The sequence below is a fragment of the Lagopus leucura genome, unplaced genomic scaffold (assembly GCF_019238085.1).
Source record: "Lagopus leucura isolate 7727_CA_CO unplaced genomic scaffold, USGS_WTPT01 Super-Scaffold_100157, whole genome shotgun sequence".
Lineage (NCBI taxonomy): Eukaryota > Metazoa > Chordata > Aves > Galliformes > Phasianidae > Lagopus > Lagopus leucura.
This window is the reverse complement of record NW_024962334.1, coordinates 34,275,143-34,293,656: the sequence shown is the minus strand read 5'-3', so window position 1 is coordinate 34,293,656 and position 18,514 is coordinate 34,275,143. Positions and strand designations below refer to the sequence as shown.

At 39.9% G+C, this 18,514-nt stretch overlaps 1 protein-coding gene across 3 annotated transcripts in view; it reads left to right on the top strand.

The window, feature by feature from the left end:
• Window positions 1–18,514, top strand: part of ARHGAP21 (Rho GTPase activating protein 21) — a 106,685-nt gene that overhangs the window by 22,553 nt on the left and 65,618 nt on the right. For all 3 annotated transcript variants that reach the window (XM_042888179.1, XM_042888180.1, XM_042888181.1), the window contains one exon: window positions 17,899–18,081. In XM_042888179.1, coding sequence (XP_042744113.1) covers window positions 17,899–18,081 — 183 coding nt within the window. Of the gene's footprint in view, window positions 1–17,898; window positions 18,082–18,514 lie in introns of those variants that run through there.

The following is an 18,514-nucleotide window of genomic DNA, read 5'->3' as shown; positions in this document are numbered from 1 at the left end:
TCTGGGCAATGGAATGTTGAGACCTTTGGAGCCTGCTGAGATGGATACGTGCCCACTGTCATTCTGTGCTGCTGGGAGTGTACCTTTATGTGCTGTGTTGGCCTCTGTTCCCCAGTTCGAAATTCAGTGTGGAAGCCTTGTTCTTAAAGGTTATACCAAAACGATGTAAGCCTTCTAATTTATTTATTTTTGCATTAAACTTTCTCATAAGGAAGGCATTAGTAAGTTGAGTATTGAAAACTCTTTACTGTGTGCCTACCTGAAGGTAGTTCCATCAATTCTTGTGCACTTACTCAAGAATTTTCTAAGCGGCTCTTTAAAGCGTAGCTGTGCTTGAAAGAAATACATGAGGTCTTCCAACGAACACGTAACAGTGATTTGTAAAGAAAATTCTATTCTGTTCTAAAATAAGGTAGCGGAATTTGATTTAACCTTGTACCAGGAAGGAGGTTGTCTCTTGTAAATAGGAGCAATTGTCAGGCTACCTGAAGGCTGTCAGGAATGGTTTTCAGTAATGGCAGGTTAAACTTAGAAGTACGCAGACTGACTTGAAGGGACATTTTTTAGGCAATAAATGCAATTTACTATTGCAGGTGCAGCTCTTGCAGCAGTTCCTGAGCTCCTCCTTTTATCTGAGGACGTGAGCAAACACTCAGGCTTGTATAAAAACTTTGGTCCTTGTCTCCTTCCATGCTTATTGAAGTTTAAAAGTGTTTTGATATTGATTGTTAATGGCAAAAAGCCAAGCCAATACTGACTGTGTCTGAAAATGCTTTCCTACTGCAATCTATTGTAATTTATGTTTTTATCTGAAGGATTCAGATACTTCTGTGTGAACAGCAGTATTACATAAGCACTGGCCAGATTTGGGGGAGATGAGTTGTTTCAGAATTTCCTTATAACAGCTTTGAAAGTTAATGCCAAAAAGTAGCAGGTTCATAGTGGCTGTTGATTGTAGGTGGAGAATTGCACAAACTTGATTGTTGAGGCTGAACTGACTTCTTCATGTTGAATACTTATGAGGAGTTTGAGTACTTTAGCGGGACTAAATCCTGGATAATAATATATAAATCTAAAATTAGTTAATAGTGAGACTGACTGTTGCAGAATTGGACAATGTGTGGTTGGTGGTTTTTTTTTTTGGTCTAAACAAGCAACCTTTTCTTAACTTTCCAGACCTCCTTTCCCTTCTTCCCTCCACCCTGTTCAGCTGATGACAGCATTTTTCCACAGCACAACTGATGTGCAGCTGGCTGTTGCTGAGCCCCACACAGGCTGCTGCGTGGGCTTTGCCAGCACCCCTGCCTGCTGCTCCCACAGGCGCCCACTTGTGCCTCCTTCCAGCCTTCACTTCCTGTATGCCTCGCTGCCTTGTTCTGCTCTGGCATCTCTGCAGTATTCCACCCTCATCAGACCTCCCCAAGCATCCTCCTGCTCCAAATTTTCTCAGGCTTTTACAGTTATGATGTCTGCTGTGAGAAAGTGTGTCTGTTCCACCCAGTAATAGTTGCTAAGTGGGACTTGTCTTCCAGCCTCTTGTCAGCACAGGCTGCTTCAGTGCTGGCCATTTCACTTGTACAAAGAGCTCTTATGTTTCTAATATCTCAAGCACTTCAATTTCTGTATTTTTTTTCTTGGGCTATATTAATTTTGTGCAGTGTCATGTTGATATTGCTCTCCTCCCTTTTCCATAATAATAATAGAGAATTTCTGCCATGTACATCTTAAAAAGCATAGATCTCTTGCACACAGCTGTATTCTGGCAGTCTTCAGACTTTCACACTGATGAGAAGGGAAGAGATTTCCTTGGACTTTGGCATTAATTCCCAGAGCCCTTGGGATGAGAATTTGGATCAAGTTTTTTTGATTCGATTAAAAGCAAATGAGACCTGTATAACTGTTTCAGAATTACAAGCCGCTATTTGGCAGAACCATTTGTTTGGCTCTCAAGTTTACATCCACTTTTTCTTTTATGATTGAAATAATTTTCAGTAGTTTAGCTGTTAGTAAAGCAAAGGTTGAATTGGCCACCTGGTCCTGTAGCCCTTGCTAGATACTTTCTCCTGCTTCTCAGTACTTTCTCCTGCATCAAAACAGATGTTCTTCCATGAGGCAGTGCATGAGCGCTCATTCAGATGGGATTCTTCTCATCAACTCCTTTTCTCTTGTATTTTCCTTGTCCCCCTCTTACTAGAGGAGTAGCTGAGCCTGGGTATGGGAGTACCTGACGCCAATGTCCTGTGGAGCTGTCTCTGCTCCTATCTTGGCTTCGGATCAGAACTTCGGGGTCTGTTCGCCTCACTGGGCGTTTCTTGGGATATCACACATTTTCCAGAAATAAGGCATTCTGGTTTTAAGTTGTTTGGAGCTACAGCTGATAGATAAAATCATGTCTGGGAGAGTTAGATTGTTAGTTGTGATGCTTAAACCTCAGATAATTTAAAGTTGTTTTGTAACTAGTCTAGTGGTTTATCTAATCGTAATTGAAGGGGAAGGGGAACACAAGCTAGACAATCAATTCATAGAGGGGGAAGTGTATATTTGAGATAGGGTTGTCTGCAGATTGCAAAAGAGAAATATGTAAAGGAAGAAAGAAACATTTCTAGTACTTCTTCTCAAGTTCTCAGGATCCAGGCACTCCATCTTCCACTCCCCTGCCCATGGGGGAGTCCTTATCCTTTGTTACAAAAGGCAGACAGCATTCCTGTGCATAGTGCTGTGATGGGTTAAAGGAGAGTCTTCATTTAAGAACGTGAAGCATATGAACCTCTGTGACTGCAGTGAAATCTGTGGAGTTCTTCTGGCTTTGAAAAGTGGCTCTATGCTTTAAGACGGAAGACAAAGCTTTTGGATCTTGTGAAAGTGCAGAAGCCATTATCATAGCTGTGCCTAAGCACTTGCTAAGCAAGTTTAAGATCTATGATATGAATGATTGGTGATGTTTGGACTGGTTGCAGCAGCAGCAGGAAAGAAAAAAAAAACCAAAAAACCAAGCACAGCTTGAGAGCACCTTTTTGTATTTGCTGTAGTAAAAATTCTTAGGATGTTCTGATTTCCCATTTCTTTTTCAAGAATGCATAATTTGACAGTTTCGGAAGTGTTGTTTTGAAGAATGTTATGCAGTTCTGTCAATTTATCTTGTTGAGTTGACACATGGTTGGGGTGGGAAAGGAATCTGAGCAGGAAGGAAGGTCCTTGTTCCTGAGTGTCATTACTGCATAGCTCTCATATCCTTCAGTATCACTCGGGCAAAAGCTGAGTCAGAGCACAGCAGCAATCTGCGCTATAGCAAGACATGGCCCAATTCAAGATTCTGGACTGTGTGATCAGTCACAAATGGAGCTTCATCTGTAACCTCTATTGTGCTTGGAGTGGTCAGGTTTGTTGTTTTCTCTTCTTACAATATTTTAATATGATTATATAACTTAATATAATGTGGGGGGGAGGAAGCTCTAGTGTCGCCCCCCCCCATCCTATTGCAAAATGTAGTATTAAGAATAAAGCCATAATCTAAAGATTTTCCTACAGTTAATAAAGATATAAAATGTGTAAAATGTGCTTTTAACCATATAATTGCTTTTTTAACACTTGGAGTACTTCAGATTGCTCTGGTAGAGTCATAATCTTTGAGGAGGATTTACTCTATGAATTGCACAAAAAGATGATATATCATGTACAGGAAGGGGGAGATGTGCCAGCACCATCTGCATTGTGAATAAATATAGAGCTGATTTGTTCCCCAGTTTAACAGAACTCAAACGTTCTGACCGTTTCAAAATTTATCATGGATATGAGAGAAAATAGCGTGAGAAAAGGTTGGATATTGCATACTTCTTTAAACATACAGGATAAAATAACACAGAATGCTATTCAGTTCTTTATTTGGACACCTCTTAAGTCTGATTGACTTACTTCATGCAGAACTGGAGGAAGAAAACTCTACCTGGATTTTGAAGGAAATATTTGTAAATATAAGCCACTTACTAGGGATATAAAATAATACTGTTCTGTTGCAGTGCTGCTTTCAAGGTGGATGTAATCTATGTTTCTCACCTAGCATTCAGGCAGTGACTGGAGAGAACTTACTGTGCTCTTTTGCAGCATTAAGGAGAAGGCTTTATAAAAAATGACAGTTCCAGTACAGTAACTAGAGGCAAGTGATCCAGAAGTACTCTCTCCATACATGTAAGTCTGTAGAAACAATACACCCTTCTTAAAAAATAATTTCCCAATGATATAATTTAAAGAATCTCATCTGTTGAGTTGGAAAGATGTGAGGCGAATGGATGCTTTTAGAGCCTTACATTTCAGATGCTCAACTATCACTGTTTGATCTAGTTTGCAAGCACATAGATGTGAATTCATCTGTATAGGCAAATTAAATCTGAAGCTTCCTGTGCTTCAGAAACCAAGAAGTAGTAAGAAAAGGCCAGGGTGATGATATGGGCAGCCCCATGAAACTTACAAATGAGTTTAGCATAAGAAGAAGGAAGGAAAAGTGAAATTGTTTTTTGAGCAGTAGAATGAAATGAACTGTTTAAAAAAAAAAAAAAAAGAACAATAAACTAAAAGCAACACAAAAGAAAAAAGAACACCCAACTAGGCAGGTTTCACATAACCTAAAAGCTATTTCTTAGTAAATTGGAAAGAAAACCAGGCCTTAGATCAATATACTTGAAATTAATTGCTTGCTTAAGGTAGAAATGTTGCAGAACTGTTTGATGTTACTCATTTTACCTAGATAAGTAGAATATATGGCTACTGTGGTTTGTGGGCTATATTGTAGTGTGTTTTTTTTTTTTTTTTTTTTAATATCTGTAAACAGTACGTCGTGGTGAGTTGCTGCTGTTCTTTTTGCTTTTAAATGAATTTTTAAGTTTACTTACATTATCTACCAGGAAGAGACTAGTGCAGCCATTCTACTGCATTAGAATGCCATGTAAAATGTAGATGCAGTCAGGCCTGGAGAGAGATGCATACTGCTTGTAAGCAGTGTTGCTCCTCGTAGCAGTGTTCAGGAAGCCTGCAGATGAGAGAGCAGGTAAGTACAGTTTGAGGCTATCCAGGCTGGATGTGGCTCTGGGCAGCCTGGTCTGGTGGTTGGCGACCCTGCACATAGCAGAGGGGCTGAAACTCGATGATCATTGTGGTCATTTTGAACCCAGGCCATTCTGTGATTCATTCTATGATGATTCTAACAGCTCTTGCTGGAGTGTGTTTGCACAGCGCAGCTCCCAGTTGGCGTGTGTCGTCCTTGAACTAGCAGAGGTCATGCAACTTCTGTGATTTTCATTCACTCTAACCTCTGTAAAGCATCAGGGGAGTGAATTACTGCCATTTAGGAGCTGAGTTGAAGACTTACCGTGTGAGAAAACACTTCCTCTGAAACGAGCATCTGAAATCTATGTTCTTGAAAAAAATATGAACCTGCTTTATTGTCATTAATGTCATTAATGATTTCTTGAATCAGATTATAGAACTGTTCTTACAACTTTTTGCTGGCATACACTCTACTCGTCTCCTCTGGTACATAGTTCCCAAAGTTGGTTCTTAGAACAGGAAGAGAACAGATATATATGAGTATTTTCTTCTGTCTACCATGATAATATAGGTCTTTAAAAATAAAGTATTTCACAGTGTAGCAAGACAATTACTGTAAGTGGGGGCCTTTTGAATCTGATAGAGAATTCTATTATATGCTTAGAATGTTTGCAAAAAGCATGCAGAGTTCAGTGCTAAATTAGAAACCTGTACAATCAGATTACTGGACTATGAGCAGCACTGTAGTTCTCTTGGTATCAATGGATTACAGTTTTTAGCTTGAACATGGCGTGGGATTGAAGGGTGTGGCTTTCACATTCTCTTATCACAGTAATGACTACAAAACCAGATGGAATTACTTGCAGATTTTCTTCTCCATGGGCCTGTGCCCATGTGGTGCATTGCTTCTGATCTTTCTTAAAAAGTTACTTTGTTAATGTGATGTTTGTAAAGTTGTAGCCTGGGAGTCATAGTTGTACTAGTGCTGACCCCAGTCAGAGTCCTTGATCAATTGTATGGAAGTATTAAGTAGTGATTTTACTCAATAACATAACTTAGCTCATCTTCAATAAGATGCAGCAGAACTTTCCCTCTGTTTCCTGGTAAGGACGTTCTTTATCAGCCTTCAGGCAAACCCTTGGTGCTTGGTGTCTTCATTCACCTCTTGGCCAAGGTGGAACATGCTAGCAACTCTGAAACAATCAATGCCACTTCTTCAGATGGCTGAAAGAATTAATGGTAGATAATGTAAAAGGAATTATAGGACAGTGTTATGTAATCTCTTTTTTCCCCCTGTATCACAAAAGCATTGCCTTCGAGTCTTAGGCAGTAGAACTGTATACCATGAGTTGAGTGTAGGTGTTTGTGCCAGCAAGGAGCAGGTCACAGCTGTGCCCTGAGCACGCTGCTACCAGTTGGAGGAGAGCAGGTCTTCTCACTGTTCCAAATTCCTAGCTGAACAGTACCTGGCTACTGTTTTTTATTGCTGTGTCTTCACCTCTAAAAGTAACAATAATGGTCTTTCAGCTGCCTGAATACTTAAATTTCCAGTTTCCTAGTCAAAGACAGGTATTCTGCAGAGTTCTGTCTGCTTACAGATGGTCAGACAGGTTCATGTACAGAAGAGTATGCCTCACCATTTAAGTTGTCAGCCAAGGGAGAACTTCCACAGATGTCAGGATAGTCTTTGAGAAAGTAAGTGGTCATGTGGTGGCATTATAGCAGCCAAGATCTCTATTTTTTAACCTTGGGTTAATTCTGCAGGTTACGTTTTCTGTAAAACAGTGTTTGAGGATGAGAAGTTGCAGTGCAAACTCAGCTGTTGTATTGCCTTCAAGCCTTAGGATGCAGAAGCACTGCAGTGGCTGCTGCACTGCAGCTATTTCCCCTCCTCTAGAGAATCTCAGATAACATTAAAAAAAAAAAAACAACCAACCAAACATTTCAGTCTTCTGAGTGTCACTTAGAGGGTGAAATAACAAAGGTGATGCATTCCTTTTCAGATATTTGCAGCTGGATAACAGTTTTGAAATGTAATAGTTATGTTATCTTCCTGTATTCTTATTTCTGTTTATCTCCTGTCTCAGGGTGGGAGGGAATATGATAAAAATCTTGTCTCATAACAGTGCAGAGTGTGATGTTTTCAGATTTCTTGAGTAAAAGGTGTAAAATCAGTGCAGGAAATAGCTGGTGGCTTTACTCATTGTGGGAATTTGCACTGCTGTTGGAGAAACATTTTGTCATGTTCAGAAGTACAGGGAAGTAACTCGGCAGCAGTGAGCAATTCCAACTGGATTAATAGGCATGTAAGGACAAGTAGTTCTTAAATAAGCCAGTGGATTTTTGTTTAAATAGATTTTTCCTCTGCCCCCCACCCCATTCTCCAGACAGAATACAACAGGGGTTTAGTCATCAGCTGTACTGACCATTCTTGCTGACAAGAGGGCTGCAGGCTAGGAGGAAATACGCAGGTCACTTATGATCACATTTTAAGGCAGTGTTTGAAAGCTGCTGGATTTGCAGCTAAACTGAAAATCCCATGGACAACTTTCTCTTCTCTATCCTCTTAGTGATACCTCATCTCTGTTGACATAAAGATTTAAGATTTTTTTTTTACAAGTTAATGACTCCAGTACTTTTTTTAAACCATCTTTCTGTGTATCTTATTGAGGTAAATTAAATTCTTCACTGAAGAAGCTGCTTTGCTCTGTGCTGTACATGCACAGTAGATTACAAACTTACGGTTTTGAAATATGACATGTGGCTTTGCATCTGTGTATGCTGATTTATGCATGAATAGAGTACTCCTGAGAGTAGGGCTTTTAAAAGTTGCAGTGTTAATCTGCACATTATATAATTTATTTCAAATGAAGTATCTTAAAACATGGGACCAGGGTTATATTTAAGTGGTGCATTTTCGCTGGTGTGCATTTATAATCTTTGCAAACTTTAACACCGGGTAGTTTTAGTTAAGTATCTGGAGGCTGCTTTGGAGGGAAGAAGCTGTGTATGTAGGGCTGTAAAGGATCTTGAAACATTGTCTTGCAAGTTTTGTGGTATTTTGAGCCATGTTCTCTGTGTTAAATCTCTTTCCTAGGAAGTGCAGGCATGATATGAATAGTTCCTTTCTCAAGGAAATGCTTAAAACTCCCCATGTGATTCTGTACGTCTTTTGCGAACAGGATAGAATCTGAAATAGCATCTCGCCTGAAATCGCTGTATTTAGGGTGACAATCTGGATTTTGACATTGAGAGTCAATTCCCTGATCTTCCAAAGGCTTGCTGGGGGGGGGGAGGGGAGGGGGGAACAGGTCAGGCATTCATGTGCACATGGAACGGAATCTTGAGTAAAACTGCGAGATGGCTGAGTTGAAGATCTGATGACCTTAAGTCTGAACTGTTGGAATAATTGCCAGTTACGGTGATGTTTTTGCACAGTTAAAGTAGTGCAGCTAATCTCTTTTAACTTCATATTTTTGAAACAGGAATGAGCGTATTCTACTTATATTGGAAAGATCACTAGCTTCTCTGAGAGATCAGCCTCATACCTGCATGAGAGGGTGCAGGGGTAAAGCGTGTTTCTGTCTCACTGCCAGGCCCACATAGCGCGGTGTTGTGGCTGCATCACAGAGAAGCCCAGGCTAAGCTCAAGGATTCGCTGGAAGTGCATAAAGGCTTAAACTCTGTCCTTAGCAGAGCTGATCGCTTGTGTAACCAAGATACAGGCTCTGGGTATGATGAGGAGAAGAAACAGCATGAATTGGAGAAGTGTGTCGGTCCTTCTGCAGCTGACTTTAAAGCTGTCCTGTGTCTGATTATTGAAATGGCCTGCACAGCTCAGGTTGTATACTGTGCAGTGGTCTTGTTTTACTTAATGGCTTGTGCAGAACTAACTTGCATGCATGAGTAGGTGTGCTGTTGTAGAATCTGTTGAAAATGCAGTGAAAGCTATCTGGTATGTAGTGAGTGATAAAGCCTGTGTTGTACCAGAAAGCAAAGAGTGTGAACTTCATCCAATTTAGCTCCTAACTTTGCAGTAATGCACTTAGTTGGGGACAGGTAAGAGCTGTTCTCTCCCCATTTGTAGGAAGCAGAATGGATCATGGGCAACTTTTATTTGTGGATTTATCACAAAGTTCCATAGGCTACAAGAAGCCTTGGAAGGCAGCCATGAGCAGGCTATGACTTTGTGTGAACTGCTCTTCTGTCAGACTGCTGAGGCAGTTTTTTACCGTGCATGGAGTAACCTCAAGCACTGCTTCTGTACTGGGAGGCAGAAGTGTGCTTTGTCTCTGATATTTCCAGATCTGACTCCTAGGTTAAATACAAAGCATTTCCTATTCTTAACAAGCAACAGCAGAACAAGCAGAGAAGCAAAAGCTCTGATTTAGCTAAATTAGGATCACATGACATTTTGCTGTTACCAGCCCTGCAGATGTTTCCTTTCTTTCCAATTTAAGGAGGATGTTGCTGTTAAGAGGAGAGGCTTTTGCTAATGAGCCATAAGAAAACAAGGAAGTTCTAAATTTCTTTCTGTTTTTAATGTTTTTGTGACTACATTTATTCCAATGAACTGTTTGGTATTCTAAATCTTTATTGCAAGATATAAACAAAAACAGATTTTGAAATAATTTGCATCTCTGTCCTGTGAAGTCCCTGTATTTTCACTCTGCTTCTTGATGGTGATTGGAATTGGCTGCTGCTCTGTGGAAAGTAAAAGGTAGGAGCTAAACCTGAATGCCCTTTGGCTTTTTGAAAAGATTCCTATTAAAGCATTACAGGTTTTGATTGTGCACAAGCTACTACTGCAAAAAAGAAGCTCACAACAATGATATATATATACATGTGCATACACAATCTAGTATATTTTTGTAGTGTGTGTGTGTATACCCTATTAAAATGTGCCCGTAATGAACTGAAGTATGCTGAACTCACTGCTATCTGGTATTTAAGGGGGGGATCTGGTACATCAATTACAAATACGTGTAGCCTGCTAGGTGCTGATTCTAGAGAAGTCTTCTTCAGTCATGTTTGATCTGTGGTGGAGCACTGGTCATATCAAACCTGATCTTGCTCTTGGTGTAAAAAAACGTAGGTATCAGAACTGTGGTATGAAAAAAACAGAGCTTGCTCTGCATAAAGAGCTGGTTAAGCTGTTGGATAAAACCCTCTGTGCTTCCAGGAAGCCAAACTGTTTCTGAATCACCCTTGGCCTGCTGAGCTGCATACTGGTTTTGTTCACCCAAGCAGGCCCAGCTGGGCTCGGTTAACAGAGCCAGCTGGTGTTGCTGCATTTAATCCAGAGCCAGGTAAATAGCACTTAACTTTTTGGTTGAACAGACCTACAGAACTGACGTTAAGACTTTCCTTTTTCAGATTGTCACATCATTAAATTCTTGAGTGTTTAGCTGGTGTAAAGCTAGTTAGTTATATAGTTATTATTAGCTTATTGTCAAGAAGATTGAGGTTTTTTAGATATACAGGCTTCCTCTAACTTTTTTTTTTTCTTTATTTAGGCTTAGGGCCAAAAAATGTCAATTTCAATGAGAGCATTTTATCATGGGGGGGGGGAGGAAGGTAGAGGTTGTTGGCAGTAGCCTCCAGCTGTGCTTTTAAGGTCTATGGAGTGGTGATGGAACTGACAGAAGCATCTACTACTTGTTTTTGAAAGGTTGCATATTTTTTTTTCCCACTTACTTCATGCTTCTGGAGTCATCATGTATCGCTCTCTTGAGTCTTTCTCCATACCTGGCCTTGGTTTGAGGACATGATTAATGCATTTTATTGAATTGAGTTACTCACTTCCAAGATAAATTTCAAAGTCTGTTGTTGTGCCTTCTAGTCTCTGTTACAGGCAGGCAGCTACTACCTTTGGTACTGAGTTAAAAGTCTATTCCAGATCCAATATTTCATTTAGGTGAGGTTCACGTTCCTGCAAGGTGGTGGTAGCAGGTTTGCTACCAGGAGCACCTCACAGCGAGTGCCTGATTTCAGTTTGGTTAGTCTGCTGACCTGACACCCCGAGTCTTACAGAGGGCTCCTGTGAGGGAAGCACTTGGAGCTGCGGCCTTCCTCTAAGACCTTTGCTCTGTTCAGTGCTTTTATAGTGCTGTTGCCTTGCTCTGAAGCCTCTCAGCTCTTTATGGTCATCAGCACAACCCATGTGACGACAGAGGATGGCTGCTTGCAGGGATCTCCTCACCCCTGCTGGTAAGGGCTCAGGGCCTGGCTGCCCTGCCTGGGTGAGGGGCAAATGATACAAGTGACACTGCCAGTCTTTGCTCTAAGCCTTATGGTGATTCCTAGTAATTTGTTTCTCTTTTCCTGTTGTTTGAGATCTACACCATTCTTTATAGTAACTGTAGTTGTAAAAGGTTTGGACCTTGTTTTGGAGAGCTGAGTTCTTCAGTCTGTTGGCCTTTCTTGTCTTCTCAGTTACTGCATCTTCCTCAGTGGCAACTCCAGAGAAGCATTAGCCTTGGGGAACATCAGCAAACATTGTGCTTCACATGTGCGCCCATTGATGCCAAAGGTGATGAGTGGGCACCTAGTGACTGAGGGCTCACACCTGCTGAGTTGTCAGTCTTCCCTCTTCCTTCATGAGGAGCTTCTTTGTGAAACAGCTGTGCTTGTCAATTCCAAAAAACAGACACTCTTCTGCTATTAGTAGAAGCCCTGATGAGAGGGCACAGTCTAGGCCAGTTTCATATACCTCTGTGAGTGCCATAGTTGTGTGTGTGATGATTCATGCTCCACTTATGTCTGCATCTCAGTTGGTTTTTTGTTTTTCTTGCAGTGAGAGCAATTTCACAGCTGTTAGATTATTTGAGCTTTGAGGGGTTGTTTACATCTTCATGTCCAGTTTCAGGTGCTTCATAGCAAGGCAGCCTCGTGGTGCCTGCTGAGAACAGGGTCTGTAATTACTGTCACTGGTAAGTCCTTCCTGCAGCTTTCTTATATAACTATAGCAATAAAGTGGATGGGATAGAGTTGAGTATCTTCCCCTGTTTCTTGTGCTACCTGTCACTAGCTCTAGCACTATCTGTGCAGTGGGATCCATGTCTATGGGCTGTTTTGTGAAAGAATGGAGGAACATAAAGGAATGTTCTGTGGCAGGAAAAACTCTTTTGTGCTTCAATACATGTACATGTCTCAGGCTGCTTGACTCTTCTGTTAGTGCTGATTGTGTTGTTACGGGTATCACTCCTGTAGATAAGGCTGCTCATCGTGTACTAGTTTCACTCCAGTCTGCTGCGTTGCAGTCTTCCCTACTTCTAGGGTTGCTAAGAATTTTTGACATGGAGGCCTGAAATAATGTGGGTTTGGGACTTTCTGCATTCTGCTTTTCCTGATTGTCTGTTTGCAGGATTTTTCAGTGAACAGCTGAATGTGTTGCTGAGGGTGAAAGTGATTGAACTCATCTGTTTCAAGGGCAAAGCTATTTCCTGGATATTTGGAGGATAGGTTTGCGTAAGGTGCCAACCATGTGTCAGTAGATATTTTTCTTTGACTGGGAATTATTTACTTTATGTAAAACACTACTTTTACATTCCAGGCTGGTTTAAAGATGCTAGAACTGTCAGTTTGCTGTGCATCGCGTGCACTTCAGCACGTGATCGTAGAGCTTGGGATTTTGTTGAAGAATGGCAAGGGCTTTTAGCCTGCTTGTACAACGCTGTCATGGCCATTCTATGTATATTGTCCAGTAGACTTGTCTGACTAATGGTAATTTAATGGAGTGCTCCCTGAAGTTGTTCACTTTGTGAATACATGTATAAAAAGTTATAAGTAGTATCACCACTCTTGAGGTGATGCAAGATGAAATGCTGTCTGGTTTTCCTTTTGGATGCTGGCTATACTGCAAATAAGGATGAGATAATCTCAAAAAAAAAAAAAAAAGTTGCGTAATCTTTGTTAAACGTTAGCGTTAAGATGTTTTTAGGAGAAATGTTGCATGTTTTAAGAACACCCAGAGGCAATATATTTTGGGGGTTATGTTTGTTTCCTATCATATTGTAGGACCAGGGAACCACATGTTCTCTATTAGATTGAGTGATTGGCCTGAAGTCACTTGGTGTGGGAGACCAGGTGACAGAAGGTGATGATAGAAGGTTAACGGGATGTGCTGTCCTCTGAGCAAGATGAAGTTCAGTGGTTCATCATTTTTGGTCCCATAGATGTACCAGAAAAGTAGGTGGTTGTTTTTTTTTTGGGGGGGTAGGGGGTGGTGGTGAATATCTTCATTATTTCTTTGACTTTTTGTCAGCTTCTAGCAAAGCAATTTGAAGTTCTCTGTGTGGTTGAGACTAAAAGGGTCAGTGGTTTGTTCTAACTTTTTTTGAAAACTGGTGGTGGAACAGTGTGATTATTATAGAAGAACCTGACTTGCAGCAAAACCTGCCATTATTATGTGGGTAACAAGATCCTCTTCCCATATAGGCATTTGTTATATTCAGTCTTAGCCAGAAAGACCCTTTTTTCCCCTGTTTTTAAAGAATCTTACATTTTATGTGACAAAGAAATAGGAAAGCTTTTTTTCTTTGAAATTGTAAATTTATCAAGGCAGTTGGCTAAGTAATAGCTACTTGGTTAGAAAAATAGGGAAAATAAATAACCTGGAACAAGAAATGCCATTGTTTAGAAGCAAGCCCAGCATTTATTATAGCATTTGGAATATCCTGTTACTGTCTCAGGCTAATTGTGGGATTAATAATGATGTGCAAGATCCTTTTTGGTTCTGGTTTATGTCAGTAGTTTTAAAAAATCATTTGATGGCATTTAAATCAGGAAAATCAAGTGACATCAACCAGTTATTCTGTTCAACATATACACATTGAGCTAAACTGCTGTTGGAGATAGCATGTTTCTTGGTGGACTAGCTCAAAGTTGAATAATACTGAATCTTGAACAGGAGACAGACTAAGCTTACTGAGCTGCTGATGGGTGAGCCCACCAGTCAGTCCAGTGTATTTGTTGGTCTTTGTTAAATTTAGGCCCCAAAAAATATAGTTTGGGAAACACTCTAAGGCTGTTATTTACATAATTTGTGAAAGTTCTGTTTGATCAAAGAAAAATGTTAAAACCAGATGTGTAAAGCAAATGATTGAGGGCTACAGGCATTTTCGACAGGATAGGCAGGGTAAGAGGGGTGGGGAAGTTGCCCTCTATGTTAAGAAGTGGGTAGATTGTGAAGAATTGCCCCTAAAAGGCAGCCATAGACTGTGAAGAACTGCCTCTAAAAGGCAGCCATGACCAATGTTGAGAGCTTGTGGCTTAAAGTTAGGGACCAGACCAATAAAGGACATCTGGTGGTTGGTCTGCTAGAGGCCACTTGATCAAAGGGAGCTTGTTGATGATAAAGAATCTCAACTTTAAAGCAACTTTTAAATTTTCTTCAGGTATTGGTAGTGCAAGATATAATTATGTATTGTGTTCACTATTATTCATCTATGAAGATAGCATTCAGAACTCAGAGTACTTCTGTTTAACTGTTTAGACAACCAAGAAAACAACTGATGTTTTATATTGCAATCCCTTTTGACTGTTGCTGGATTGTTTGTAGCATGTCATTTATGCAGGTCTGTCAGTAATGGTTCAGAAACTGGAGGATGAGAGGATCTTTGGAGCCATGTTGGGTGGATGGGTGTTTGCTTTTTCTTTTTTTTTTTTTTTGGCTTTTAAAATGTGAAAATATTGTTTCGTTATTACTTTTTATTTGAACACAGTATTATTTAGAAACACTGGTGCTATTTACTGATCTTATGTAGTTCTACAGACTGATCACTCCTGGTGATTAAAGTACCAGATTTTTCATGGATGCTTTTATTACCCATAAAACCAGGGTTAAATACAATATTCAAAGCCAAATGCGTATTTTACAGGGCACTTAAGCATCTGCTGTATGTCCTTGTAATTGCATGTAACAGGAAATGATGTTTTAGATACTTGGTGTAAAAACCTCATATGAAGCAATCCTGGGGGAAATGACGCTTGAATCATTTTCTTTGTAGCCTGGGACTCTGCAGTCCTTGAACTCAATTGTGTGCATTCTGACATTCATGTTGAGCATTGAATTTATAGAGACTGTATTTTACCGACTCAAACATTCAGACCTTCAGTGAGGAATACAGCAAAGTAATCTCTGGTTTGCTAGATTTGATGTGACATGAAAATAAAGCATTCATTTTTCGTTCTCTTGAAGTGCATCACTGCTCTTAAAGACAAATCACCGTAAGGATATCAGATGCTTACATACTTGTAACTGGATTGCTATCATTTTTGGATCACAAGACCATGCAGGATCTCTGTTTTCAATAACATTCTTGCCTTTGCTGAACATCATCTGTTTCTTGCTTGCTGTCTTGAATCCTTGTTTTGTTTGTATTTTTGAAAACTTTTTTGTTCCTTTTTAAAGCCTTCACTGGCAAGAGATGTTTTGGGTGGGTGTGCTGTGGTTGGACACTTCACAGGGTCACTCAACAGATGTTGACTCTTTTCTTTGTAATTCACGTTGCTTTTTGTTTGTATAGGGGCTCAGAATTGCTGTTACCAACCACATCTCGCATTTATTATCAATACTGGCCTTTTCTGTTGTGCTACTGGCAGACCTTGCAAGGGTCCAAGGACAGCATGAAGATAACTCTTCAACTTCTGGTGTGCTTTTTCAGGAAGTAATGATTTGCCTATGGAACACTGTTATCCATAAATATCTGTTAGTTCAGCAACTGTCACAAAGGTAAAAGTTGACCTGGAGTTACAGCAAAAAAACAGCTTCTTTTCCCATTTCAGTCAAATACTGCATCTCCTGCTCCTCAGACGTAGGGAAGTTTGGCTGTATTTTGACCTCAGCTCACTGTGTGTCTGAATGATCAGTTGTTACACATACTAAAACTATCTTTAGGCTAATTAAGGTGGCTTTTGTCAAGGGGGAGGGAGTAAAGCGTGGTGACTGTAGCCTGTCACTTAGTGGAGGAAGTTGCTGTCAAATGTTGAGGCCAATGATACTTCTTTATTATAAACTACTAATTATGCCATTTTAATAGGATCAGAACAATCATTCTTAATGGCACTTTTTCTGCTCATGTGATGGGAATGGAAAGCTGAGAAGGTACATAATTTGTGCAGAAATGAAAAAATATTGTCATGTTCAAAGGCTGAACAGATTGGTGGGAAACACCTCAGCACCACCCTGATAGGCTAGAGGATTGTGTCACATTTAACTCAATCTTTGCATTGCTTGAACTTTAAACTAAAGCCAATCTTGGCAGTTCAGTTCTCACTAATTTCTCATTCATTAGTCATCTAATTGCACAGTCTTGTTTCGCATTACTACTTTGAAGCATGGATGAAGGTGATTGACATGGACAGACTGAGCAGAGATTGAGCTCTTCATGTTTACTGTTCTTTTCCAAAATCTGCCAGTGGTTCTTCTGGGATGTTCAGAGGAGCAGAGTGCCATGGGGCCAGCTCACTGCTTCTATGCAGAAGTCCAGTATCTGCTTCCAGTTCCATCATTTGTATATTTTTCTTCTCTGAAGAATAGGGTGAGGGGAGGTAGAAGGCTGGTTTACAGGCAGCTGCCCTCGAGGCACTTAATGAGATGTAGGTTTTCTGGGCTGCGTCCTTAGCATCTGTGTAGAAACACGCTTTGTTTTACATAACAGAATACAGAATTAAGTATCTCACCAAGCAGCTGCGAAAACTTCCTCATAATACACATTGCTGTCACTGTGGTGGAAGTTGAAATGCTTTGTATTCTCTGTAGATATTGATTGAAGTTGGCTGAGCCCACCTTACCAAGAAGTGCTTCATTTTCACATAGCAGCTGTGAGGCTAAAGCAAAAGGGATTATTTTGGAGCAGTCCAGGAAGAAATCCGAGCAGAAAATTCTGCCATGTATCAGGCGGTTGCTGAGCCACAGCAGCAGTGCTGCAGAAGGACAAGAAGACTATTATTTCTGTTTGAATACCCTTTGAATAGGCTATAGGCTCTGGTATCTAAATTTGTTTCACGCATCGTTGAACTGGGATATTTAGAGGAGGATCATAGGGTTCTTGCATACTTTCTTTGTATGTTTTCAGCCTTGTTTGAATTGGTATGAATGATGTGGCACTCACTTTAAAAATTGAAATGGAAAATTTCATGTAAAGCCGCAAATATTTTTTAAAATCCTGTATTTCACAAGTCACAGATATATAGAATTACCCTTAAGAAAGAAACAAATGGCCTTGTTTCTGCAGAAGTGGGATTGTAGTTCCAACAGCAGTGGTAAATTAAACCTTCTTACTTATGTATCTACTGCTTGTGTACTGTAATGTTCAGAGAATGTAGCTAAGGGTGGAAAAAATAACAGAAGAAGTAAAAAATATTGAAGGATGTCTTGCTAAAGAAGCCTAATCAATTTTACACTTTATTTTTGTATCAGTTGTTATACATGAGGAGATACTAGTTGAGAAAACCATACCTGTGTTTTAAGGTTTAAAAGGGAGTTTGTATGTGTGAGAGCTTTGTATGGTCAGAAATGGAGTCCTAAAAGATAGAAAAGATCTGGATATTTATATCGAAGTAAACTAAAAAGCAAGTAAAAACAAGCTGTCTGTGTTCCTGGGTACAGGTTCAGTTCAACCTGTAATTGTCGAGCATGTCGAGTTTCTTAATATGAAACTTTAATTTGGTAAGTGGTATGACCAGAGATATAAGGATGCTGCTTTGCAGTTCACATTTCTGAAGACAATGTCAGTGATTATCCGGTTATTTTGAACGTCAGAGGAGAAGTTACGTTCTGAAGTGCACAGTAACGCTTCTCAAATGCAACTGAATTGTGATTTACAACTAGTATCTGTGTCTCTTTTATTTCAGGCATCAAAAAATAAAGATGGAAAAGAGCAAAGTGAAGCTATGTCACCATCAGAGGAAGAAGAAGCTTTCTCTTGGCCTGGTCCAAAAACTGTTGTGTTAAGGAGGACATCTCAGGGTTTTGGCTTCACCTTAAGACACTTCATAGTTTACCCTCCAGAATCTGCAGTTCAATTTTCTTTTAAAGTAAGTGAGTTTGTTTTGTTGTTTTTTGTTATTATTGGTTTTTTGTTTTTTAATTCAAAGCCGGTCTCATTTATCTGCATACTCTTTAGTGTATACTTCAGGGGTGGGGCATAGGTTGTGGTTGTTTACCTCTTCAGAACTGAGCTCTGTTTAAAACTTGGTCCTAAGAGAATGGCCTGGAAGAAGTTTGTGAATATTGTCTAATATCCATTAATTTTACACTTTTTTTCCATGTTTTCTTCTTTCTGCTGAAAAGAACAAGAATCTTGCTGTCCTCCTTAAGTCAAGAGAAAAATCAGTACCAGCCTAGGCTGAAGAAGGTTTTTCTGGCTTAATAGAAATAGTGCTAAAGTACTTTATAGGTTTTGTTTATTTAAAAATGTTAAGCAGCTAATTGGTGTGCCTTACTGGAGAGTGATATGTATTCTCCTTC